Source organism: Podarcis vaucheri, assembly GCF_965113315.1.
Source record: "Podarcis vaucheri genome assembly, chromosome: 3".
In the NCBI taxonomy this organism is placed as follows: domain Eukaryota; kingdom Metazoa; phylum Chordata; class Lepidosauria; order Squamata; family Lacertidae; genus Podarcis; species Podarcis vaucheri.
In genome coordinates this window covers 29692930-29719037 of record NC_138761.1, presented here as the reverse complement: position 1 = coordinate 29719037, position 26108 = coordinate 29692930, and the positions used below count along the sequence as shown (strand labels likewise).

General features: G+C 40.8%; 1 protein-coding gene across 14 annotated transcripts in view; it reads left to right on the top strand.

Moving 5' to 3' along the window:
- Positions 1 to 26108, top strand: part of ESRRG (estrogen related receptor gamma) — a 481625-nt gene that overhangs the window by 166597 nt on the left and 288920 nt on the right. The window contains exon 4 of one of the 14 annotated variants that reach the window (XM_082217717.1): positions 826 to 932. The exons of 12 other annotated variants lie outside the window; for them this stretch is intronic. In XM_082217717.1, the coding sequence (XP_082073843.1) occupies positions 856 to 932 (77 nt within the window). In that variant the 5' untranslated portion in view covers positions 826 to 855. Of the gene's footprint in view, positions 1 to 825; positions 933 to 26108 lie in introns of those variants that run through there. One more of the 14 variants, XM_082217699.1, reaches the window with a different exon arrangement.

Genomic DNA, 26108 nt, shown 5'->3' with positions numbered 1-26108 from the left:
ATCACAGCTTTGCTCATTCACTAATATTGTCACTTATGAATTTTTAGGCCTTATTCAATATTATACCAGAAGCTAGTGAATATTCTTGTAACTGTCATTCGCCAGATGTTTCATCCAGTAGCATTTAACACTGATTTAGATTGATTCAGTACAAATACATTTCCTTTGAAGCACCCCTTGGATTTTTCTTTGCTTTTTTATTTAAAAAAACCACACACACACCTCCCTTTCTTTCTCCCTTCCCCTTTCAATTAATGTGACAAGCAACAACCAGGGTCTTTCATTACTTATACTTGGTAACTGCCGGCAACATTTTAGTAGCATATCCATTAAAGTGAAATGAGGCACAAAGCTCAATTGTAACAATTTTAAATGCGCACCAAAGCGAAAGTAGGCCTTGCTTTGTTTTTAAGGTTATGAATGCTCACCACCCTCTTTATAGAAAATGTTGGAAGTAAAGGTAAATTTTATCCTCCATCAAAGTGCTGCAGTGACAGAGAGAGAAACCATAGAGATTCATTAGAATTCAATGCCGATCTGTTTGCACCTTTCTTGCTCCCTGTAGACAGATGGGCTTTATTCATTGGTACCTGAAAAGTGCCACTTTGCTAATATGTAAATTTTGCTAATATATAAATTTGTGTGTGTGTGTCTTCTTTGCTGTAGAACATAATTACTGTAATAATTCTAGCAAAGAATGAAAGATGAATAAAATGATGCACTTACAAGATAAGCAGCTGCTCTTACAGCTTTTTAAATCACATTTAAAGTTTGTGGGCACCCCAAAGCCTAAAGTGTGAAACATCTTACTTGCTTTCTTTGCAGAGAAGCAGAAATACTATCATTCAGAACTGAATGCACTACACAAGTCCTTCCTCTTGTCTTGCCCCCTTCTGGTCAGGAATGCACAACCAGATAAGTGACTCATACAGGTTTGAGCAAGCTACTCTTCTTACTCTTACACACTCTGGAAAGAAAGAAAAAGCTTTTCAGAAATTAGAAAAAAATGTTTCAGCAATATAAGTTTGGGAACTGTGCTAGCTCAAGGTTTTGAAGGGCTTGGTCAGGATGCCACCCATTTCTTCTTCCACTGCTCATTCACTCACTCGTGGGCAAAATTTGGCCCATGCTTTGGGACCAAATTATGAAATAGCTGGATTTGGTTTGGCAACCTGAATAGACAAAAGTATGCAGAGCTGGAGACTAGATTCCCCTGATCAGCTGGGCACATAACCACAGAGAGACATGGTGAATAGATCCAGGTGTTGGGGAAATGACTGGTACCCTTGAATAGATTGTAAATAATTATTATTGTTACATGTAGAGATTTGCCATTTGAGGGTGTGCTGTCTGCTAGCAGTGTCATTCTTCAGGCTTAAACTCCTTTTCCAGGGTCTCTAGAAGAAAAATCTCAGGGTGGGTTGATGGGTGTTTCTTGCCTCTAAATATGCACGTAGATAAATATGTGCACATGTAAGGTTCCGTGCAGTGCACAGCTTGCAATGCCCAGATACTGTGTGGATTTCAGAGGAGGGGGGAGAATACAGATAGCCCAAGTTGCTCCCAATCTCCCATATTCCTCCTTGCTCATGTGCCCTAGCCTTCACCACTCATGGGAGGGGGTTCTTCTGCACCCATTCTTTTCCCTCCTGAGATTTCCTGTGCCAGTTAATTTTGGGAGTCAGGAGGGAGCCCTCCGTGTCCTCCGTTTGCTGAAATGTAAACACCTTCTATCAGACATGGCAGGTTTTTGGCCCCTTCCCTCAGCACTGTTGAGGTCTCCACATTTTACTGCTTCCCTGTTTTCCTGCTGTTGGTTGTTTATATCAATAGCGTTACAGTCACAGTAAGGTACCTTATGTAATTGGTTTAGTGGTTCACCAGGCAGCACCACATAGGCCTTATCTAGAAAGCAGCTTTAAGTACAACCAAAACTTACCCAAAACCTGGAGTACCTTCTATTGCATTGTATTATCATCTCCCTGCTCCCAATTGGGGTTTGGTTTGGGTTGTGTGTGTGTGTGTTCCACAGGATAAGCTAAAGTGAAAGGGTGTTATGTGTATTAGGTTCTCTTTAGTTTTTGTAAAGTCATAGCAGGAAACTGAATTTCAGTGAATGGAAATACTGTTGCCAAATGTTAACAATTCCCTCAGTTTGTGTGCATTGTTATAGGATCCACTGTCCTTTTTTCTTTTCACTTTTTTATATAAAAAGGGTGCCCCCCCCTGTTTTTCTGTAGAATACACTAAGAAGATTTACAGTTTATAAAACTGGGACAGCCTGGCAGGGGACACTAGGACAGGCCTGTCCACAAACCATCTTCAGAGGATAATAATATCAGTGATAAAATGACTGCCATGACAATTGCAGAGAAAGGTGAATTGCAGTGTATGTGCAATAAACTACGTATATATATAAGAGAGGGAGAGAAAGCGCTTTTGAGTGTTCAGTACTCATTTTCATTAAATGCAGCAAGAAACACCTCCACTAAATCCCAGTAATTTGGCTTTTGTACACTTGACCAAATTAACATAGGAAGAAATGGCACAACTAAAATATTTGTTGTAAATATCCGCTAGCAGTAATGCCCTTTTCTAACATTTCAGTAGAAGTTAGAAGCAAAATACTGTTAACAAAACGTTTCTTCCTGTTAGAGGGTCAGGTATTTTATCAGAACTCTCCCATGGATTTTGAACCATTTTCTGGTTGTCTGTTAATTGCAGCTGAATGTTACCAAGATCCCTCCCTCCCCAGGCAGTCCTTGTACAGTATACCTTAGCAACTTTAAAATAGAAAGAAATGTGGTAAGTGAACATGCTTTCTGGGATGGAGATGGTGTTATGGGAAAAGCTTCAGCTGGAGGAGTTCTGCTTCTTGTGCAACTGTTAAAGGCACATATGTGGTGCAAAAATAAAATACACCCTATATGAATGCCATTAAATGTTATTACAGAGTAAATCAAAGAACATGCATTTATTTACATGGTATTAACTCTTATTGATTCCTACTGTACTTCAGCAAAAAAAACAACTTGTTGAGTCAAAGGAAGGAGCAGCTATTAGTACCCTTATCAGTATCTTCCCTCATTGGTAAATTAGTAAGATCTTGTGGCACTGAGATTTTTTAAAAAAACCTTTTAATCCAAGCTGCTGCCTTAAAAAACAGGAAAGAGGTACCTTATGAATGGATAAATGACTGTTAAATATAATCTCTGCCTGTCTTGCATGGTTCAATCAGTAGAATGGAAATGCAATGCATAAATGCAAAGCATTATAATAAGGTATGTTGGTAATCGTTACAATTATATTTAGAAGTATGTAGTTCTTTGCTTTGTATTTATTGTATACTGTATGTTGATGTCTCCTGTAAGCATGCAGTTGTGGGCCCAGGCGCAGTAAGCCTCAGGTCACTGAAGAGGGGGGAGGGGTGTGAGAAGCAGAAATGAAGACTTCACAACTTCTTGAGATCAAAATGGCCAGAACCTTTATTGATTACAGATGTCAGCAGTAGTGGACCTTGGAGTCTCAATTTCATTGGTTCCCTGTGTGATGCCAAACTCCAGCACCCCCTGCCTCTCACCTTCCGTTGGATGTCATAGGCGTGGTGCCCCCTGCAGCACCCCAGAAATTCTGCGCCCAGTGTGACTGCAGCAGTAGCACTCCCCTCAATCCATTTTTTATGTCAGTAGGCTTTGGTATAGGCATTGGGTGTGCACCCTGAATCAATCCATTTGCTGATTGATTGTTCTTTCAGGGTCAGTCTTGGGGATAAGGATCACTCTATGATATGGATCAATTCTAGGCAATCCTTTCAGGATGCCATTTGGGAAGTTCTGTGGCCCATTAGCCCCCATCTGGACACTTCCCTCTGGACCCCTTTACCAGCATATCCTTCCCCTTGGACCCCTTTACCAGGGCAGGATGCAACACAATGCCTTTTTCTGCCACTTGAGTTTGGCCTCTTACTGGCTCTCTGCCAGACCATCTGCAACCAATCATGTAGGCCCCAGTCCATCAGCCAAGCCTCGTTGCCCAATGGGCACAGATGCACTCCGTCAGGCCTAAACAGTTCAACCTTATCAAACAAGATGCCAGGGTGCCAAATCATCTGGCTCCCTGGCTGTGCCCACCGCATGCAGCATTGCCTTGTTCATCTTCTTCCATGTGCTGTTTTTACATGCAGACTCCAAAGCACCCCACCATTGCTGCCGTTCCAACAACTCCAACCACAAGATGGGGATCTGAGGCTGTGCTGTGTGCAGGGCCTCTAGGTCTGTGGCTGCTGTTAAGGTGAGGTTGATACCCTTTCTGCCAACTACCGTATTTTTCGCTCTATAACACGCACCCGACCATAACAAGCACCTAGTTTTTAGAGGAGGAAAATCCGTAGGCATGCCACCCGTAGGCATTCCCTCCATAACACGCACAGACATTTCCCCTTACTTTTTAGGAGGAAAAATTGAGTGTTATGGTGCAAAAAATACGGTAGGTTGTTCTCTCCCAGCCAAATCACCAAGGCATCTGGCAGCCCATGCACTGTGAAGCAAGATGTAAGCCCAATGCATGTCCCTCCAGCCAAACCATATAATATGGGTCATGTCATACAAGCTGAGCTGCTGACCCCACGAAGTAGATATAGTGTGCACATGGGCCCAGTGCATGATGATGTGGTTGCAGATCCATACCTTCTTATGACTGGCACCTGAGGGGGGAAAACCATCAGCGTGAAAGAGTGAGACCAGAGGTTCTGGTGTGATGTTCTTCTAAAAGGTCTAACCCACAAGTGAAGATGGCCTTTCTTAGTACTGTCATGAATTGACCACTGGAAAGTCACTAGGAGCAAGCCAACAGTGACAGGCCTTGTGGCCGGGAACTTTTTAATGTCCACCACCAGGCAAGGTGGTGGCAGGTCTTTGGCTAGATCGTACTCCCTTTACGTAGCTGGTCAGTTATTGAGGTGCACACCCAAACTCTAAGGGAAGAGCGAGAGAAGTGATTGTCTCCTCTAGCATGAGCCCCTTAGCAGCTGTTGTTGCGAGGGGTCCGGTGGTGCATTCCCTGATGTGCAGAGCACTGAACAATGCCAGGGAGGAGGCTGCTCGGTAAAGTCTGCTCTCGTACTTACACCAAAAATGGTGCCCAGTGTCCAAACATCCCTGAGGAGAGTATACATAATTGGTTTTCTGGTGTCTGTGGCTGGGGGGTGGGGGTGAAATGTGGAAATCATTGTACATATCAAGCAGGCACAGGGATTTACAACAGAAAGTGATTGCAGACACATGCAAGGCAATGATCTTGATAGCCAGACCCTTTTCCTTAAAGGAGACAAGGTATTGCAAAACATTTTCTTCCCGTGTGTGTGTGTGTGTGTGTGTGTGTGTGTGTGTTCATTCAATACATGCATACTTGCAAGTAGGACTGTAGCCTACATTCACATTTTTTAACGTTCTTAATTTTTAATTTTCAATCAGCCGCAAGAATCTTCCTCTCATTCTTTTCATCCCCAGAGGTCCATGAAAAATAAACTTGTTGCAGTACTGGCTTTCACCTTTCCCTTGGGCATTTTATATTGTGTTTCAGAAAAACATGAACCATGGTTTTTTTAATGTTTATTTTTTAAATATGAAACTATATGGACAGTATTATTGGTGCATTTCCTGAAATGTGTCCAGAATTCAAACCTGGAGGCTATGGAAGTGTTGGTGTGAAATTGGCCCTAGACAGTTAATAAATTCTGAGCAGAAATGCATAAATCAGCAGCGGGTATTTTTCAAACTTCTATTTTATTTTATTTTATTTTAAAGAGGGTGCATGCAAGAGAAATAATATCTTTGGAGAATTGTTTTATATCATTTCAGAAAACAGAGGAAAAAAGCTAGCAACGGTGCTGGTTAGCAGATTGTCATTTTTGGGTTTGATGTCCCTGGGTTTAATTGTCTTTCCTGTGAACAATGGCAGGAGCTCTCTAGTGTGCCATGTGAGCATGATAAAAGGGGGCTGTTCTTGCATAGCAATGCCTTTTTTTATTATTAGCGTAAAAAATTAGCAAGCTGGAAGTCGTTAGAAGGAGTTCCACTGGCATTAATTGTAATGCAGCCGGAATATGTTTGCAGACCAGTGCGGCAAGACAATAGCAGCAGGGGGAAAAAGCAATATTAATAGCCTTTTACTTGTTGTATCATTTTAGCAACCCCTTAATAAGGTGTCTGCTGTCAACTGGAATTTATTAAAATAAAAAAAGACATGGTAATTGATGTATTGCAGTAAGTATGGATGAGGGCTCAACTTGATTAATGTATGAATTGGCTTTTTAAGGCATTTTAAAAAGCCTTCTTAACTGGGTCTTGAGAGATGGCACAAGCCCACTGTAAACTACCTCGCTGCAATTGGAAAACAGCCTGACAGCTGCTGATGTCTCCTGCGGTTTTGCTTCTTTTTCTTTCTTTCCTTTTTTTTGTTTTTTGATCAGAGAAAGTGAGGTAATACAGTCCTTGTCAATAATTGCAGTGCTTAAAAATCTTATAAAGGGATTTCTATTTTTCCCTCCAGAGAAAATTTTTCAAAGGTTAAATTAGTTTTACTTGTGTATGCTTCAAGTATCTGTGGTTCCTAGAAGGATCAAGTTTTATTTTAAATCAGCTGCTAGTTTGCAAGTTGTGTTGAATTTAGCACCTTGCAGTGTTCACAGTATAAGCCTAATACTCTTTTACAAAAAAACAGCACATTTTTAGATATAATTATTTTCATGTATGGTATTTTGCCAATATCTCTCCCCTATTCTTCTTTTATTCAGTACCCTGGTCACAAACTCTTTAATCAAACTACAGTACAGAACATCCTACTGAAATAGTCTTGTGCTGTAAGATTTAAATGATAATTTTATATGAAACTTCATTAGGCACAGAAAAACCCACCTTCAAAAGTGCAGTCTGCTAGGGGGCTATTGGCATTAGCAAAAGGCAATTAGCTGAAAAGACATCTCTGAGAACTAGCATATGCTAGTTACTCCTTTCATGTGTGAACAAACAGCTGGGAAGTTATCCAGAGCTGGGTCAAGAGTGACAAGTCCGAATCCCTGGTGTAAGGGGTTAGAACTAATAAAAATAACTGCCTAAAAATAGGAGGTCGTAAACTAAAAATATGTTTCTCAGTATGCTTGAGGCTGTATCTTTCTCACCTTGATTCTTCAGCCACTGTCAAACCTCTGAGAGTTAGCCTATTGTGTAGATGGATCAGCAACATCAAACCTACATCTGTGCATATCTTGTACCCAGGTGTTTGAGCTTGTAGCTGCCAGTCAGTTGGTGGGCAATATGTTGGAGAGAATACATGCAGATGTTATACAGAACAGTGGTTCAATCACTTTGAGTAAACTGCATTGCTTCTTACTGTTACCATGGGATAGCAGGATAATTATTTGTAAATTAAAGAAAGAGGCTTTTGGCAACCCAATCTGCATGCTTTGAAGACTGCAGTACTTGGACTGAAGCCTACATGCATGCCCATTACTTGGTTTCGTTACAGTTGATTAGTGCACATTTGATGAAAGTCAGCTTAATGTGGACCTCATTCAGGAAAGGGCTGTGCCTTATTGGTAGAGCATAGGCATTGCATGCAAAAGGTTCAACGTTCAATTCCTGACATCCCCAGTTGGGGTTGGAGAGACACCATTCTGAACCCCAAAAGGGCTACTCCATGTTAGTGTTGACAGTACTGATTTAGATGGACAAATAGTCTGACTCAGTAGAAGGCAGCTTGCAATGTTCCTAATGGATCAAAGGCAGGACTTCTGAACCCTTCTAAAATATTAGTGGCTAATTACATGTTACACAAGAGAACATGGAATGGAGGACTGGTGCTCCCCCCCCAAAAAAAGCTAAAAGTATGGCAGTTTTGAGTAAAGAAACAATCAGTACCCTACTACTTTTCCACTCAAATAATTCACTTGCTGAAGCTCTTTATTTTAAAAGAAATAAACTATTTCCCCCTTTCTAACATCTGCTTTTCTTTATATCTCGTGGCACAGAATGAATTGTTACTATACCCCAATTGTGGGAACCATTTGACCCACCAGATGTTGTTGAACTACAACTCCCATCTGCCCAAGCAAGCATGGCCAGTAGCCAAGGATGATGTGAGTTATAGTTCAGCAATTTCTAGAGCACTAAAGTTTCCCTACACCTACTGTAGCTGCTTATGCCTTGGTCATGCAGAAGATCTCCCCCATGTTTGACTTGGAATATATGGTGCCGGCCTGGAGATTCCCACCACATAATCATTATAAGTTCATGGTAAAAATTATAGACCTTTGTATGAAGCACCACTACCACATGAAAGCATTTCCGGTAGAACATTATGTAGAAACATTACATGGAAAGTGCAGTGTTTTAATCTTTTTTTGTCTTATTCTTCTAATTGTACCTTTTTAGAACTTTTTGGTTTATTTATAAAATTTGTATAGCACCCTTCATCTGAAGATTGCAGGGCAGTTCTCAACAGAAAAATACAAAATGAGAACACAAAATACGTACTAAAACAAAAAGAAACCAATATCTCCCTTCCCACAAGCATATTTAAAAGGCCACCACATGTTAGTCAGCTAAAGACCTAATTCTAAAGAAACTTTTTCATATGGCACCTAAATGTAGGTAATGAAGGCCACCTCAACCTCAAGAGACAGCAAAAGATCCAGAAGTAGCCCCAATTCGCATACCCACTCCTCCAGAGGGAGAGTAACCCCCATCAAGAACAAGGCCACCTCCCATCCATCTGGTCTAGGGAATCACCCACTAAAAGTGCCTCAGCCTTATCTGGATTGAGTTTCAGTTTGTTGGCTCTCATCCTGTGCATTAGTGAGGCAAAGCAATGGTCCAGCACAGCCATTGCTACACCTGCCCAGGTAAAGGAGTAGAGCTGTGTGTCATCAGCATATTGCTGACAACGTACTCCAAACCTCCAGATAACCCCACTCAATGGTTTTATGTAGATGTTAAACAGCACAGGGGATAACATTGTTCCCTGAGAAACCCCACATGGAAGGTTCCATGGGTCTGAAGAGCGCTCCCTCAGCATCACCTTCTGGAAACAACTATCCAAGTAGGACTGGAACCATTGCAAAGCTGTGCCACCCATCCCTAACTTGGACAGCCGCTCCAGAAGGATACCATGGTTGATGGTACTGAAAGCCGCTGAGAGTTTGAGGAGAATTAACAGGGACACATTTCCCCTCTCTCCCAACAGAGGTCATCATACAGGGTAACAAAAAAAGCATATTCTGTGCTGAAACCAGGCCTAAACTCCAACTGAAACAAATTAGAGAGTCTGGATCTGGTCCACAACCACCTACTCAAGAACCTTGTCCAAGAAAGGGAGATTGGCAACTGACCGGTAGTTACTTAAATTTTCTTAATCTATGGAGGGTTTCTTCAGTTTATAGTGTATGCTAGTGCTGAGACGTTGACATTTATTCTTCAGAGCCTTTGCTTCCTTGTTCTTTCTTGAGCTGGACTTCCTATCAGGTCCTTCACATGTCCTTCAATTTAAGGTGGCTGGGATACAAGTAAACGGCCCCAGACTGCTTGTACATGTTTTTCCACTTGAATGTTCTTTTTATCAGTACATCTTGTATTGGTCTTTCCCTAATGTATTTAGCAGAGAAATGACACAGAAGGAAGAATTAACTTGCTGGTGTTCAGTATTAAATGGCATGTTCTCTCCAGTGGACAGCAAACCCTGACACTATGCTGTCCTTTAGGAGGTGTTACTTTGATGGACGACACCCTAGTGATATTCAGCAAAGTGATAGCACCAGAGGTAATAACATATGTCTTTCATTCAGGTTTCTCTGATAAACTAGGAGGACCTGGGCAGTTTGCAAGAGGATGAAGAAAATAGTCTGACCATTAAAGTAATTTCTTCCTGTATGTACACAGTATTCATTGTAGATAAGCCAGACAATATATATATATAGTAAAGCTACACTCATCCTGACCTTTTAATGCTGAAGACACGTGCTAGTGTTTTTTTTTAAAAAGAAATAGGCATTGAATAATGAATATTTATAACACATGGTACTTTCAGTTTAAGATGATTTGCCAAATACTGTTAGTTTGCAAAAAAAGGGGGGATATAAAAATATGGATAAGAATATCTTGTTTGTTGTAAGAGAGGTACCAAAATAAAAGGAGATGAAGAGTAACTTCAACAATTCATTTTTATAGCTTGTCCATGTTTCGTTCATTTATTTCTTAGTAGCCCTGCTACTGACACAACATTTCACTGTTCACATGAACACGTACTGAAGCACGGCGTTTCTGTGCACTCTGGTTTCTGTCACGGTTTTCTGTTGTGCCAGAAGCGGTTTAGTCATGCTGGGTGCATGTCCCGGAAAGCTGTCTGTGGACAAACGTTGGTTCCCTCGGCCTGAAAGCAGAGATGAGCGGTGCAGCCTCATAGTCGCCTTTGGCTGGACTTGACTGTCCAGGGGTCCTTTACCTTTCAAGCACAGACATAAGTACCATATTGGTCCGAATATAAGCTTAACCCTCAAATAAGCTGCACCTTTAAAATTCAAGGGGGAAAAAGAAAAAAAAACAATACCTGATTATAAGCTACTCCCTTAAAATTCCACAGGCACTCACACCCGTTTTGTTTTACCGTATGTCTGTTTCAGCAGCAATATCATAAAAGCCATTTTTTGTAAGGTTGTGAATTTAAGCCGCACTTAAAGTGTGGCTTATATTCAGGCTAATACAGTAAATCTGTCTATCTGTTGGCAACCTTAGGCCCAGGGCTGGTTGTGGTCCTCTACATCTTTCTATCCAGCCTTTGGGACTCATGTCAGGTCACACCCCTGCCTCAGGCAACCTCATTGGGTGCTTTTGTCTGGCTGGAATGTGTCATTGAACTGTGATATTGCACCTTGCTTATCTGGATGGAGGGATGTCTATGGGTGTGCATGTATGCATGCATACATAGGAAGCTGCTTTATACTGAGTTGGACTAGCACCCCATCTAGCTCAATAATGTCTGCACTGGCTGGCAGTATTTCAGACATAAGTATTTCCTTGCCTTAACACGAAGATGCCTGGAATTAAAGCATGTGCAAAGCATGTGCTTATCCATTGAGCAATAGCCCTGGCCCTAAAGAGTGGCTTGGTGGAAGTCAACGTTCCTGATGCAGAACAGGAAAGAAGTAAAACTGAGGAAAGGGGGAAGATGTGTCAGTGATCATCCTCACACTATACAGAGCTGATCCAGGGTTTCAGATGCCATCAGACAGGGAGTCTGAAAAAGGCATCACTAAGTTAAGTTTTGGAAAAAGCTATGTTTTCAAACTCAAAACAGGACCATCAGAAAATAATAGTACAGTACCTATGTTGGGAATGTGGAACTGACTGTGCAGACACATTTCTTTCTGCTCTTCCTTTTTTGATACTTACCTGAGTGCATTTCCAACCCTCACCAGGTAAGGGCTGTTGGTGACCATTTTCTCTCAACCAAAGGCCCCACGATCACTATACTAGCAGCCTATTTGTATCTTAAGATTCTATTAGGTCAGTAAATGGGAACGGGAAAGCATAGGAAGAAAGCATCAGTTACCTAATTCTAGAGCAACATTCTGACCATCTGCATGCACAGCTGAGACCTGGGCAGATGAGAGGAGGGAATTCTATCTCTTCCAATTGTGCACTCCAGCGTTCTCAGTGATGCAGCGGCATAGACACAATGGCCAAGGCGGATAGGTCCCAGTAGGGGATGCCAAGGGCTACTGTCCTGTCCCATGCCCATTGGTTTATTGGTGCTCCAGGGTCCCATCTTGACTTCTGTGATCTTCCATGCCTTTGTGCACCTGCTGCGTCAGGTTATTCAGACATTTGGGCAGAGGTGCATACTGATGACACCCAGCACAGTTTCTCAATCCTTTTTATATAGAACAAAGCATGACTTGGAAACAAAAAACCTTGTATGTGCCTAAGATATGGGATCAGCCTGGTAGAGAACCTATTTCAGTGCTTAAGAGGCTTGCGCCATTGACTGCTTTTTAGTCAGTTTTCAAAATAATCATTCCGTATCAAATTCTATTTGCAAAAGGATTGCTTTAGATAGCAATAGTGAAAATGTAGTAAAAAAGGAGCCTTTTGATCTTTTGGAAACAAACTGTGTTGCAGATAAATAGGTACCAAGCATGTTTTTTTGTTCATTTGCTATCAAATTTAATAACAAATTAAGTACTACAAAAATGGCTTCATATCAGTATTTGACTACAAACCTTTAAATACTTCTATGGCATTGTTAATATAATGCATTTCTTGTCTTCTCTCTTGTGCATGTGACGAATTCCAGTTGATAAGCCAGGACTCTGGAGTCAGTTGTCTGGCTAGTTATTAAGATTGAGATAAGCACTAAGAACGGTGAGGTACCATTGTGCTGCCCTTATGGAATTGGGCCACCTAGGATTCCAAGTGTAAACAATGAATTAGTTCTCCCTGGCTTATTTCAGATTTGAGGTCTGCACTGCAAATATTTGTGAAATATGAAGATGGAAAGAGTACATGAAGGTTCTTTTTTTAAAAAAACACACACCCAAAACCATGTAATGTAAAAGGTTTTCCAACATCGAATACAATCCAAATCCACTAAAGCCAATTGTTGTTTGCAATTGGCTTCACTGTGACCAGTTCTGTTCTATGACTGATTCGTACAAAACCACATCCCATATAATAATTTAGTTGTTATGTTGTCTTTTATTTGCGAGTCGTGCTATCATAGCAAACTGCATTGATTAAAAACAACCCCAGTCAAATATAAGGTGGTTCATGTGCCAGTATATAATTTAGGAGCTTGATGCTAGAAATGCAGCAGTTATGATGATTTTATTGTGATTTGTGGCACATGAAATTGTCATTCATTTGTTGAAATTAGTAGAAGGCCTGGTCATTAACCAACAAGGCAGAAAACATGTTTGGTAGATTTTTTTTGTTATGTGAGAACGTATTGTTTTTCAACCATGCTGACCCTCTTATGCCCTTGCCAGGTTTTCCTGAGCCTGCTCACAAATACCACAAGTGCCTTTTTATGCTAAAGGGATGCCTCATTTCATATAGAAAAAAGCATGAAACATGTGGCGCAATGGGTCAGTGCATCTGGCTGTTAACCAGGTTGGTAGTTCAAGCCCATCCAGGGATGGCTCTGGGAAGGATTCCTGCATTGCAGGGGGTTGGACTAGATGACCCCCAGGGTACTTTCCAATTCTACAAATCTACGATTCTATGCATGCAGTTCACCATGTGCAATTCTTGTTTGTATATTTATTTAAGATATCTGTTTAAGATTTTATTTAAGATTTGCTGCTTTGCAGGCAAACTTCATAAAGTGCTTTATGTAGATCATGTTGTGTCACAAAATAGATACTTATATTAAAACCCCACTTGATTAACTAGTGTTTGAAGACCTAATGATACTAAGGAATCTGTGACTGAATCTCCTGTAGATTTTAAAGTAATGGTTAATGTAGCCACAGTCCCTGACCCAAAGCCTGTGTATTTGTCCATCTAACCCAGAACTGTCTACCCTGAGTAGGTCTCAGTGGCTCTCTGGCAGAGGGCTTTCCTATCTCCTGCATACCCAATTTGTTTAAATGGAGATGCCAGGCATCAAACCTAGACTTTAGGTGTGCAAAGCATACACTTTATCCCTCAGCTATGTTCTCTTTTTTCCTACTGGGTCGGCTCCAGATTTTGTGAGGCCCTTGGACAAGATGTCCTCCTCAGTGGACCCCTTTCCTGACTCAGGCCATGTCCTTCTCACTGCTGTTGCCACTGCCCATTAATTTCCCTCCCCTCCCCCTTTGGGCTCGATCTGCACGGCTATTCAGAAAGAAAGAGCAAGGTAAGCAGAGGCAGCTGTTCCTTCTCCTTGGTCTGAGAAGGATTAAGATCTACCTGTCCTGTTCCCTAGTACTTTCCCAGAGCAAACTCTCCTTGCATTAACCGTGGTTAGGGACTTGTCAGCATCGCTAGTAACTGCGGAAGGACCACAGCTCATGGTCCCTGAAATATACTCGGAGTTGAGTGTGGATTTCATGCTCTTTATTCAGCTCATAGTAGTGAGGAATGGAAGTTCCCCCAAAATATCTGCTTTATATACATTATTTACACAATGGGCTGCACATGATTGGCTAATTCCGGGATTCTCCTGTAGGCCAATCAGGTTGTGGATTCACTTCCACCTGGAGCTGAATTGGGTGGTTTCTGCGGACCAATCATACTGCTGCATTGTTCTAGGATCAATCAGACTGCTGTATTCTGAATCCCATTGTTCTAGGACCAGTCAGACTGCTGCATTTTGGATCCTATTCAACTCAGTACATAACAGTCCCAGACTCAATCCCAAGGATCTCCACGTGGTGATGGGAACATCCCCTGCCTGAAATATTAGCCTTATTTGGGCATTCAGGAACTGAGAAAAGCAACCTACCAGGGGACCCACAATTGCCCTCTGTGAATTAGAGTGTCAGTCTGAGGCAAGGAAGCTTCCTGCATAGTATTTATAAAGGCTTCTGTGTGGTGCATTTTTCATAGTGCAAAGCTCTTACAAGAATAGAAGCAGGCTCCCTGCTTCAGACAGTTGCCCACCAACTTGTGAAGAGAGAATGGGGCAGTTGAGTAAATGGGCTTCTTCCTAGCGCCCCTCCCATGTGTTGCTTTCCCCAGTTCCTGAACTCTTATAGAGGGCTCTAGTTAATCTCAGTTGTGGTTGGCATAGGTCCTGACATAATCCTTAAGTGCAATTAAGATGGGTGCAGATAATTTACTCTGCGGGGGTGGGGTGGGGAGATAGGCTAGGGAGCGCAGCTTGTGCCACCCTCACAACTTCTTAACTGTGGCTACAAGAGGCTATTTGTTATGCCTGCATAACATGAAGATGTCTTGAAACCATATCCTTCCTCATCCCGAGGTAATTGCAACTTAAAAAGAGTAATTGTGCTTTAGAAAAAGGTGGTGAATTAGCTTTTAATTGAACAAATTTACATGCAGTGCTTTTAATAAATGCAGCCAGCAAAAGCCATGAGGAGAGTGCTAGATTTAATATTGGAATCACTGGTATATATAGTGATACCTCGGGTTACAGACGCTTCAGGTTACAGACGCTTCAGGTTACAGACTCCGCTAACCCAGAAATAGTATCTGGGGTTAAGAACTTTGCTTCAGGATGAGAACAGAAAACGCATGATGGCGGCGCAGCGACAGCAGGAGGCCCCATTAGCTAAAGTGGTACCTCAGGTTAAGAACAGTTTCAGGTTAAGAATGGACCTCTGGAACGAATTAAGTTCTTAACCTGAGGTACCACTGTATGCCTTTTTCAGTGGGGTTGGTGTGTGTGTGTGTGTGTGTGTGTGTGTTTTAAAGTTACAAATTGGACCTGCAACAAAATGTTGCAGTGTATCCTCCATCTTCAATAGAACGATCCTGTTCAGGGTTCCAGCTAGCTTTCTCCTCCAAGGAGGGCATTCCAGTCCCTCCCCTCCCCATTCAGATTTTCTCTTTACAACTGTTTTTCAACATTTCATGGCTCCTGAGCATACTCAGAGAGACTGCCCTCAAAAACTTTAATTTTGGGATTTTTATTTTTTATATGTATACTTATTCAACCTTTCGGCTAACTGACAATGACAATACTGTACCTCCCTCTTGTTTCTCATTGGCCCAATTTTGGCTATATTCTGTTGGCACTTGCCATCTAAGTTCACAATAAGGAGGAGTTGAGTTTATCCACAGGCTTATAATGCACATATTTAGGATTGAGCCTAATACATATCCATTGCCAAAAACTAGTGGTTCCCATTTTCAGAACAACAAAGTTTAACTGTTTGTAAGATCATTTGAGAAGTGATGAAAAGGTGTAATTTAGCAAGCATACAATTGCAACATGCTGTGCAGTGTAATGCACTGAGAAGAAATTAATTTTTGTTAATGGATTTAAAACTAGATATATGGAAATGGCTGTATATAATGCAGATACTGCTAAACAGCTAAGTAGTCCTTGGGGTTTTTATGTTAATTATCTGTATGTAAATCATTTCAATCAGAGCAGTCTAATGAGTCAAAAACTACTCGGAAATGGGAACATAGATTTGTAATATCTGTCAGGCTTTGTCCTATACCATGAAGCTCTGCTTCCTACAAGGTCCCTATTTAGAAGCCATTAATGTATCATTGGGAAACAATTTAATATGATAAGAGAATATGATATATAGTACACTCTGGCGCTGACCTGGTCTGCACCTTTTGTCCTTGCTGCTGTGTCGTGTAGTTATAGCTTTCTCCTTGTCCCTTTTTGTTCCTCTTGGGGCCTATTAGTGCAGCCAGCATTTTAGGATAGCACAAGACTTTTCACAATTATTATTAGTTTCATTAGTATTTTTCGCCAGGGGTCTCACTGACTTGCCTCCTACATTGTGGCCCTCTGCTGATGCTGAACTAGGCACCTGGTTGGGAATATCTTAGAATCATGTAGCTACCCTTCTAGGTCTTTTCCCACCAATGTACCCTGTAAGAAGTCTCCTCCCCTCCTTTTCAGGCTGCCCTGCCCATTTCCTGCTCTACTGTCTCTCTTTCATCCTGGAGTCCATATCAGCATTTTTGTTCTCCTGTGTCTAGGCTGAAACACACACACACACGGAGAGAGAGAGAGAGTTAGAATTATGTTTTGATATAATTAAGACTTTGGCACTCCAGTAGGACACTAATTGAGGCTACTCCAGTTCTTGTTCTCTACTGCAAAGAGTGTCTAATGCACACATAAAGAGGTACACGTAAAGAAGAAAATAGAAAAAGGGTTTCTCCTCTGCTCTCTGGTGGTCTTTCTCACTCTCCTTTTTTGTGTGGCTTCAAGAAATATTATTAGCTGTAAAGTTTGATAATAAGTGAGTATATAGAATACACTCAAACAATGTGAATGGCAAAATTAGGATAGCATTCATGTTCTGTAATTAAAGCTACACAGATAAAAAGGATATACTTTGCCAGGCTTCATTTGGAAGGAAGGGGGGCAGATGGGGGGGGCGGGACAAAAGATAAATACAGCCAAAGGGACCCTTATTTCCAATGTATTCTGTTCACCATCAGTAGAAATGGCATTAATTCAGGTACCCAATTACTGTAATGTGGTTCAGAGCACCTCAATAGGTGTTTCAATCTCAAGCCAGGACTAACATTTGTAATCCTTTAAATGCACTTAAGAAATTGATGTTACAGCCCCACAATCTGTTAGGGGCCTTGCTTCCTGGCTGATTGCAAAGTATCCCACCATTAATTGGATCATCAGAATGTGATCCGCGTCTCGGTCCTCGGATTATGTAAGACTGACTTTGCTCTGACGCGATGAACCAGAGACTTCTTTTGCTGGATATTTTGACCCTTAATGTAGATAAGTGGTATTTTTCATCAATCTTAGCTTGCATTAAAAAAAGGGAAATGTCAATTCAATGTGGGGCATTTAACTTAATTCAACATCTTTTAATTTAATACCTTGGAAAAGTTAGTCTGTCTCCGACCTGCCTTACACTTCTGCTGATGGAATATTTTGTAAAACACTGCTGAAAATACATAGTCTTCCTCTAATAAAATCAAGTTCTGAAAATCTCTGCACTCTTAGGGTGTGTGAGGGGAGACAGGGCTTCAAATGTGCAGTAATTATAATGGAGTTACTTTTGCTGTTACAGACTTAATTCCTGAATAGTTTATATCTTTGTCTGATGGAAATAAATGTGATAGTTTAAATTCAATTTGTCCTTGTTCCTTGTTCTGCTTTCACTGTGGGCTCCATATTTCTGAGCAAGCTATTGTGAAAGCTAACATGGTTATTTGATCCAGACACAGTGTATTAGAACTGAGAAGATGAACTGTTCATTCTTGCTCTGTTGCTTGATTTTTGAGGGGTGGTGGTGGGACCCTTTAATCGAACTTTATTTTTACCCTGCATTGTGCCCAGAAACCAACAGGCATAACCAAGACCTCAAGCTTATGTAAAGTTTTCTGAGAGCAAGCCCCATGGAAAATAATGGGGCTTACATCTTAGTATGTATTGGGTTGTGCTACATGTTGCATTGAAAGTAAGAGAGTTGTGGTTCATTTAAGACCCTATGAATGCCAATGCATATAGTGGCTCCTAATTATTGATTTTTGCTGGATTGTGCCCTCTTTTGGAAATGGAGATAATATAATGTGTAGTGGTTACAACAATTATTTGGTTGAGAAAACTATTTAGGACAGATTCTAAGCACTGAAGAGTAATAGCCCTCTCTTGCTGTATCTCTGCAATAGTTAATGTAGTTAATCCATAATGATGTTTAAGAACACCAGTGTCTTTTCTAATGATATTCAATACATAAATGTCCTATGAATTATAAATGTATCAAAAATTTGCATCTTCATCTCGATTCCCCTCACAGCCCATGCATACTGTGAGCACGCGTATAAAGGGATTGATTCAGGAGAAGAAAGGAAACTGTGAGAGACTCCAATAGCCTGTATCGCTATTACATCTTTATCCTGTCTGTTCTCCAAGGTTTCCTGTACTCTGTCACTCTGCTTGAAGTGTGTGTAGTTCTTTAACCTTATTTTCATTTCACAGATAGTTGAAAATGTACCTCTGTGTCCATATTTTGGACTATAGGTGAAGTACTTTCTAGACTATGGTTGTTGTGTTGCATCCTGCTACTAACTGAATGTCATTGGCAGCACTGACTGTGAATAAATAAATAAATAAATAAATAAATAAATAAATAAATAAATAAATATGTTTGTTTGTTTGGTTGTTCTAAATAATGTTACATTTTTAAAGATTTTTTTGTGTGTGTGTATTTTGTGCTCTGGAGCCCCTGAGTAAAAGACAGGTTATGAATAGCAGAAATAAATAAGTAAGTAAGTAAGTAAGTCTCATTTTCTGGCAATGAGTGGTACTCAGGGAATATTTCAGTCCTTTGCTTTCATTTTATATGAACCTCATTAAGCTAAATTCTGACTTAATGTAATGTGGTGTGGTCTGACTTTGTCCTGTCTCTGAAAAAATATAGAAGGCTTTGGCCATAAGTTAGTTATGAAGTTGGTTAAATAGCTCTGGCCACCAAACTATGCACCAATAAATGTTAAGTTATTGAAGAGGATAAATATTTCGATTGACCTAAGAAGAACCTCTATCCATTATTTCCCCTCTTTCAGCACACACACATACACTTATTTGACAAAAACACCAGCAATAGACCCTTGAAGTGCAAGTCCCCTGTATGTTTCTGTCTCTGTTCCTTGGCAGAGTAAACTGTTTTAAGAACAACAATGGATCTCTTGCAGTGTTAGACAAATACAGAGAGAGTTAGACAATCTGTTTAATTGGAGTCTTGAATGACACTGGTCTTCTGTCGCATCCCCAGGTGGATGGGCTTGACTTGTGTGTTTTACTTTAAGAACACTACAAGGTTGGGAAATAGTTGAGTTCATAGTGAGGCAGATATATTGGTTCCCAGTCTTTTGAAGACAAATGGAATCTCATCCATCGTGCATTTGCCAGTGTACTGGTGCTGTGTTTCAGAGTGCTTTGGGTTAGGATTTCAGTTTGCCCTTCCTTCTTAATGGGGTCCCTTGGTGATGAGTGCCATCCAAGCACAGGATGGATGAGATGCCCTAAGGACCTGCATCAGGCTTACCTTTTAAGTAGGGCCTTGCTGAACTGTGAACTGAGGTTTCCTTGAACTGCTGCATGAGGATATGAAACCGACTTACAAGTAGTAGAAAAAGGAGGAAGCAATATGGTATACAATAGCATGTATCATTTAGAGCAGTATTCAGTGGCAGTTGAAATGATATTCCTTGCAGTGGCGCCTTAAATTTTTCTGTAAGTCTCATTTTCCTTTGTTCTGTCTCTTTCCAAGTGGGACAGGTAGAGAAAAATGGTTGGTATGTCAGTTCTGGTAAGTGTCAAAAGGCAAGCTTGCAGCTGAATTAATTTAATCCTTCTAATGACCAGCAGGTTGCCTCCTTGTCAGGAAAAGGCTCCTGAATTTGAAAATTAATAATGGCACATAACAGCTAATATTTTATAATTTTAGTGTGTGATCAATATATTTTGATACTGTAGTCAATACTGAATAGATTACTATAATACCATTTATGTGTGGCTGTCCTGGAAGACTGGGACATGTCACAGCACACCACTTTTGAGAGTTTGATGCAGATGAGCATGTGCTGTTTATAGTTTGGTAATTTGTGTTTGGTGGTTGAATTACTGATTTATTTTGTGTTTGCCTTTATATTTCTAAGTTGATTTGAACAGCTCCTTTGTGGAGTGCGGGGGTAGGGATGTAAATTGTTTAAATAAATAATATTAAAGGTGTACTTACCAGTCTGCATCAGTTGCCAGTGTACTTCTGGTCATGGTTCAAGGTACAGGTAATAACCTAAAAGGCTCTGCATGTTTAGGGCTACTTGAAGTACTAAGGTGTCTTGTCCCTTATGAAAACTCTTACCTTTTGAGATTGGCTGATAGAATCCTCCTCCTTTCTCTGCCCTCCCTTGCTTGGAAGGTACAGTCCAGAAGGAGTAATTATCTGTGACAGCACCTTTTTAAAATGGAATTTTCTGACATAAGAGACCTGGCCCATACTGTATTCTTTCAGGAAAGCAATTAAGACCTACTTATTTTATCTGGTGTGTTGTACTAGGTTATCTCCATAATGGCTAGTAATGATTCAGGGCTCATTTTAACCTGCTTTGTTTTAGTTTGGATATGTGAGTGTTCTGCAAATATCTGACAACTGAAGATTTTTCAGTAGCAGTTCCATTCATTTAGCAATCAAATCAATGGAATTGTCAGCATCTGAGGTTAAGTTTTGACATCAGGATCCAAATTGCAAACTTTTAAAATATGATGTTATGGCATTTTGAAATTTTGCAGAATTTCATTTTAGGCTTATGCCAATTACTATGCTGTTTTTTTTTAAAAAAAATCTCATTTACATAGTTGGTCAGCTCTGTGTGTAGCTGAGCTGAACAATTTCGCAATACCTAAGTGGTTTGTAGAGCTCAGTGCTCTTTTTCATGTAGGCAGATGAGAGTCATGAATGAACTACTTCTAAATGATGAAAAGGATATGAGGAGTGTCTTGTTAGCACTTTCTCTCAGCCTATTTCTTTCATAAGTTTCTGTGAAGAGTATAGCTGAGTTAAGGATTGGTAACGTGTTTCATTTATTTTTACTTCTTTCACTAGTAACCTTTCACCTTCACTTAGTTTCACATCACCCTACCATCACAAGACTAGCCCCTTAAAAGGGGGTTATTTTGTCAGAGCCTGCATGTCATGAAATAAGTATAAACAGGTTAACCCAAGATATGAAATAAAGGACAAGCTTGACCCCCTTGGTGTTTCCATGCTTTCTAAAGGCCTTTTAACATTTTAGCCATCCTAAATCTACTGACCCTATTAAAAAGCTGCATTTTAAATGGCTATGGAGGCTTTGCTGACCTTGTTACCACCTTTGTAAGGAACATGTGCACCCACAGCTATTAAACAAAATTAATTTCTGCAGTTTTAAATTGTTAATCTTGCTAAGGACAATTCACTTGCTCTCCAGTCATCCCAGGTCATCATTCTATGCGCTGGAAGATGCCACTAGGGTTCATGGCTCAGGCACATCTTCACTCTGAATGTGCTTTCTCAAATGCTGTCCAAAATTTAATTTCTTCTGCCTTTCTCCTCCCGCCTCCCCCACCAGTTCTTTGAGGTATGGTTGCTTGATAGCTCTGTGGGCTTACTGGAGCAGCCCCACTATTCCTCACCCCTCACCGGTTTAAGGCTATTCTGTCCTAACATAGTGCTTCCTTCCCCAATCTGATAGCTATTTTGGACCAGATATTTCAGATTAAACTCTCATCAGAGAACAAGTGTGGTGTAGTGGTTAAGAGCGGTAGACTCGTAATCTGGGAAACCTGGTTCGCCTCTCTGCTCCTCCACATGCAGCTGCTGGGTGACCTTGGGCTAGTCACACTTCTCTGAAGTCTCCCAGCCCCACTCACCTCACAGAGTGTTTGTTGTGGGGGAGGAAGGGAAAGGAGAATGTTAGCCGCTTTGAGACTCCTTGAGACTCAAATACAAACTCCTCCTCTTCTTCTTCTTCTTCATCAGCCATACCCAGCATGATCAGTGGTCAATATGATATTATACTGTCATTTATTAGTCTCCTTACATTAAAAATGCCCCAAAGTGTAACAAACCAAAATATAAAACAGATACAGTATCTATACATTTCATAAAAACCAAAGAACAATTGCTGAAAATTGTTGTGCATTTAATTCACAGCATTTCAACACCCCCACAAACCCCACAACCTTAGCATGGTCAATAAATAGCTGTAGATGGGAGGTGCAACATTTGGAGAACCCCACATTGAGGAAGGATGGCAAATATCAGACAACAGGACATGAATTCAGGCAGAATGCAACAGCTCTGGTATTGCCTCTTTTTATGCCAAAGGCATGCCTAATGCAATTCTGTATGTGGTTAACCAGTTATACTGTATACTTTTTAAATGTATGTTGTTCACTTGTCTGTGCAACTTTTCTCAATCTGTATTTTGTATTATCACACATGCACTGTTTTCAAATGGTTTCTGTGTGTTGGTATATGTTTTTTTATCTGGGATCATCCTTCTCAGTTGTCCCTCCTTCTTCCATTGCCTTTGTCTCAGGCACTCAGACTAATCCCAGCCATCCGCTGGCTCTCATTTTGGGATAATAGCCTCTCTCCTTTGCTGTTGTCTTGTCATGTTTGATTCGGCAGCACAAAGACTTTAAATTAGCCAAAATGTTTCCATGCTGGGCTTACTCTGCTGCCGCTACCAGTTGTAGATCCACTGAACCACTTGATGCTGAAATTGATGATTGCTCAGAATGGGTAAGAAATTGTTGGTCACTGCCAGGAAGATTCATTCACACCAGGCCCCTTTAAGCAACATAAGAGGGAAGGAGGGAGATATTTCCTTCTTTTTCCTAATGCCTAGCTGTTGGCTGTATTGTCCTTCTACCAGGTTCCCGCTGAGTGATTACAGACTTGCTAGGCTGGGTCCTTCCTCTGATTTCAGAAAGCAAAAACAGAGAGGGAGGAAAAATCCATGAAAGAGATGCAGTCTGCAGTTAAACTCAATGAGTTACAGCTTTTAGTTTTTAACCCACTAGTGAAGATACAACATTAATTTCATTCTTGCTTTTTGTTCCCACCATATTGAAACTTGCTCAGCAATTATTCTTAACTAGTAAAAAGCCACTGTCTATAGTCTATGGCCATTTGTGCTATTGCTTCTATAGCCTATCACCATTTGTGACATTTCCAAAGGAAGCAAATGTTCTCTAGTTGTAGCAAATAATATTTAAACAAAAAGAACTGCTAAATTATAGGACCTCTGTATTTGGCAGAATGTATGGTTTAGTTCACTGGCTTTTATTAGCTAAAACAAGTTTTCTTTCAAAATTTTGGCAAAAGTTAGAAGGAGAACTAGAATAATTTCTAGTACATTTGCTTTAATTAACACTGGAGAGTTTTGTAATAAGCACTAGATGCCTGCAGGCATGTCAGAAACTACATGAAGTTGGATGGATAAGGATATATGGGCTTCCATTCAACACAGCAGTAAATAAGTCTCCTGTCAGTGCAAGGATTCCTGGTTGCACAGTGGAACTTCTCCACCTTTCATTTCCCTCACATGTTCTGCATCCTCCTCAAATCTGCTCTGGGGGCTTGGGAAAACCCCAGAACAGATTTAGGGGATGCACCGGCAGAGGGGGGGGGGTGTCCCACTGTGCAAATGGGATCCTTGCACTGACAGACTCTTGCTGTGTTGTATAAAAGCCCATATTATTTAAATGTATCTAGAAATATAATTGAATGAGAACCTTTCCTTGTGTCCATGAATCTTCTTCAATTTGTCATTTTTAACTTTAATACTATAACATTATTGATGGAATTTTGTGCATACCAAGAATTAAGGTACTTGTTCACTAGGGCTTAATTCTAAGTAAACATGCATAGAATTGTGTTGTAGCACCCTCATATTGAAGTATTCTTCACAAACTAAGCAACAGTTCAATTCATGGGATCTATATTTTATGTAAGTTTTTTATTGGATCCATATCAATATGTTTTATAATAGTAAAGGAAAATCTAGGGAAATTGGCATAGTGGCAGGAGTGAATTCCTGATGCTTTTCAGAGTAGTAACTTAATCTCTGTGACTGTGCTTTCCAGCAGAGTTTGATTTGTTTTGATAAAACATAGGGTGAGTCAATCTGCAAATGTATCCGGTTTATGCTCTACATACAAATGAAGTACCAAATTAGTTTTCCAGTGCTCAATCACAGATGTGAGACGCTTAATGGGATCATCATGTCTTTACTACATGAGGAGACATTTCAAACAAGCAGAAATATGGTGCAGTCCTGCTTTCAGAGTGCTTATGGAAAATTTGACCACTTGCCCCTGTCCTATGTTTTCAAAAAACCTCCTTGAACATTGAAAGTTACTGTGTCCAGGAGCAGGATTTGCTAAAACCCTTCTCCCTGATATAACTCTATTCAGGGGAGTTTTAACTGGCAGTACAGCAACAGATGTTGCACAGTTCAAAAAGAACTGTACCAAATGTTATTTCTTCTTATTAGAGCTGGCACTTTGCTTCAGGATGAGAACAGAAATTGTGCGGCGGTGGCGGCACAGTGGCATGGGAGGGCCCATTAGCTAAAGTGGTACCTCAGGTTAAGAATGGACCTCTGGAATGAATTAAGTTCTTAACCTGAGGTACCACTGTATTGGATTATATTTGACTGGAGCATGAGACAGAAATATAAGAAAACGTGTGTAGCCTCTGGAAGAAATTGTAGGACCAGTATGTCACAATTTCTTTTGGATTTGTAGGCAAGTTGTGAGGTTCAGGGTCATTTCAAATGGTGAAGGGTCTAGATCAAGGGTGGTAACCTGTGTCCCTCCAGAGGCTAACCTGTTTTATTCCAACTCTTATCAGCCTCCACCATCATGATTAATAGTAGAGGATACTGGGAGTTGTAGTCCAGCAACAAGAGGAAGGTCACAGGTGAACATCCCTGGTCTGGCTTGTGTGGTTTTGCTGTTTGGTCCATGTGTAACTGTGGTACTTGATGCAGGTGAACTGATGGAGAGTTAAAATGCACAAGACTGCCTTAATAATGGTCTGCAAGCTTCATGGTTTGTGGGGAAGCATGAACAGCTCTGTATGGTGTCCAGCCCAATCAAACAAGGTCACAGTCTTGGTGTGTTCCTGACTTTACATCTGGAAAACAAAGTTGAATGTTTATCTTCACTTCTCAATGAGTGACAAGATTGTGAACTTTTCTTTGAGATTCAGATATGGTTATTGCCATTTGTGTTTTCACGACCTTGAGACTAGACCACTATTCTAGCACACTTAAAGTGATACTAACATGGCTCCTTACTTAGGACTACGTTAGAATGTGCAAGTGGTGCAGAACCAAATATCAGTCATTCTAGCAACATAGGATGTAGCACAAAGCGTGAGCCACTCGCCAACTAAGTGGCAGTTTCTCTGTGTTGGATTCTCAGGAATATGTTACACCAGTATTCCATCATCTGCACTTCATCTTAGATACCATTAAAAACACTAACCATGCCTTAAACAGCTTGGGCTTTGTATGTCTGCAAAGAACACCCAGGGTAAACTTGGCTGTAGATGAGTATATAGGTTACAGGAGGCTGACCCATATTCATAATAGTGGCAACAATACGTCTTTTGCCATGATCAAAAAGTTACTTATGTGGATAGGGAAATGCATCTGACTGTGGCTACCTTTTAACACAGGGGTCAGCAAAGTTTTTGTGGCTTGGGCTGGTTCATCGTCCTGCAGATGCCACGGTGGGCCGGAGTGTGTGTGTGTGCATGTATGCGCAAACGCTATTTCCAGAGCTCCTTCCAGCGTGGAGGAGGTGTGCGCAGCTTCCCATTGGCTGCAGGAGCTTCCTGCAGACAATGGGAAGCCGGCCAGCATCGCAGAAGGCAGTCCCGGCTCTGCTCC